This window comes from Crocuta crocuta, unplaced genomic scaffold (genome assembly GCF_008692635.1).
Source record: "Crocuta crocuta isolate KB4526 unplaced genomic scaffold, BGI_CrCroc_1.0 scaffold394, whole genome shotgun sequence".
Taxonomy (NCBI): Eukaryota; Metazoa; Chordata; class Mammalia; order Carnivora; family Hyaenidae; genus Crocuta; species Crocuta crocuta.
The window spans coordinates 472,875-474,519 of record NW_027531920.1 but is presented as its reverse complement, the minus strand read 5'-3'; the positions used below and the strand labels follow the sequence as shown (position 1 = coordinate 474,519).

The 1,645-nt window shown below is 37.3% G+C and overlaps 1 protein-coding gene across 1 annotated transcript in view; it reads right to left on the bottom strand.

Moving 5' to 3' along the window:
- KIF4A (kinesin family member 4A) overlaps positions 1 to 1,645 on the bottom strand; it is a 118,877-nt gene that overhangs the window by 58,806 nt on the left and 58,426 nt on the right. Inside the window, 1 exon segment of the mRNA XM_077774969.1 lies at positions 552 to 684. Coding sequence (XP_077631095.1) covers positions 552 to 684 — 133 coding nt within the window.

Below are 1,645 nucleotides of genomic sequence, written 5' to 3'. Positions count from 1 at the left end.
AGGTTACTATCAGACAGGCAGTAGGTTACAGAACTGGTGTAATCAGTTACGTAGTGATCCACTATTTAGAAATGAACCACATGTAAAAGAATTAATGTTAATTTCCCAGCTGTTCTATCTCACCACAGCAGCTGTTAGGACAGAGTATGAAATGTGATGACATTAGAGGAAGAGAGATAGAGAAGAACTAAAATTTTACTGAGGGGATAGTTTCCTGGTATTATGGAAACAGATTAAGCAGGACTGAAGGTGACAGAAGAACCTGGTTCTTTCCTCTCTGGCATTTTAGAAAAAATCTATTTTAAAATAAGATTCATGTGGATTCTTTGTGATGGATATATAGGTGCTCACTGTCCGATTCTTTTAGTTTTTCTGTATGTTTGATCATAAGCCCATGTATTTACCCTAGAGGGGCTCCATAGGGGACATGGTAATATTAATCCATTTCTTTCCAGATAACTTGTCTCTCATAATGAGAAGCATGTTAAATATTTCAGAAACTAAAGCTAGTAAATGTCCAGATTGCTAGTAGCTTAGTCGTGGGTCCTCACCAAAATGATTCTCTCCAACATCTGGGCGGTCTGGCCAGCTGCCTCGCTCAGACCACGACTTAATTTTTCCTTCTCCTCTGTCAGGGACTGGTTCTTCTCCATCAGGGACTGTAGATTTTCTGATGGTTCCACACTAAAACAAAGAAAGTAAGAGACTGAAAAAATACCTGTTGATAATTCCTATATCAAAGGTNGACGGTAATAATTCAGAATCAGACATGGTTGCAACAGAAATGACTAACCTCTACCCTTGGCTCTTAGTTTAAGATATTTCTATTTGTGCTATGTAGTTAAGAAGTGAAGGCTAACTGTAGCTAAGATAGGTGTTCTCTCTCTTCTTCCCACCATCAATACCTCATTAAAGGTTAGGGAGGCAGGGAAGGAAGAGGTATGGAGGAGGTAGAAGTGAAAAGCTCAGGGTGAAATTTAACCTCAACAAAAGTCAACTGCCTATTTACTGAAGTTTAGGGAAATAGCATTTAAGAAGTCAGAAAGTTGATATAATTACCAGTGGCCACTGAGAGCACATTTCACAACCCTCCATAAATAACTGTTCCCTCTAAATGCCTGACTTGCTCAAAACCTCTTGTTCATTTGTATATCAATTTTAAATTGCTTAGAGTGGGTGGTGACAACAATGGTGTCCATATCAAATAGGAGTGGATGGGAGAGAATGAAATAATTTGAAGGAATACATATAGATAAGAACTTTTGGAATTTATGCAGATTACTTGATATCAGTTCCAGACTAATTGAAAAGACCAACAAGAAGTACAGTTTTTGTTTCTTGGTCATCTACTAGGATTAATTGTTCAAAAGACTGGAAAATAGGACTGGTGAAAAAAGATCAGAAGAAATATGAAGATATGAATCTGAAGGAGACTGAGGGGAAAAATGAATAGTTGTCAAGGCTATAATAAAGAGGAAAAAAGGACAGGGAACATCTGTTCTCAATGACAATAAAGGATTGAAAAGGATTTCAGGAATAGATGCCCTCTCATGCAGTTTAAGACCTCCAGGAATTCTTATAGAAAATTGTAGCATACTTTTCATAAAAAACTTAATAGCAAGGCCAAACCATAAGGTCTCGTGTT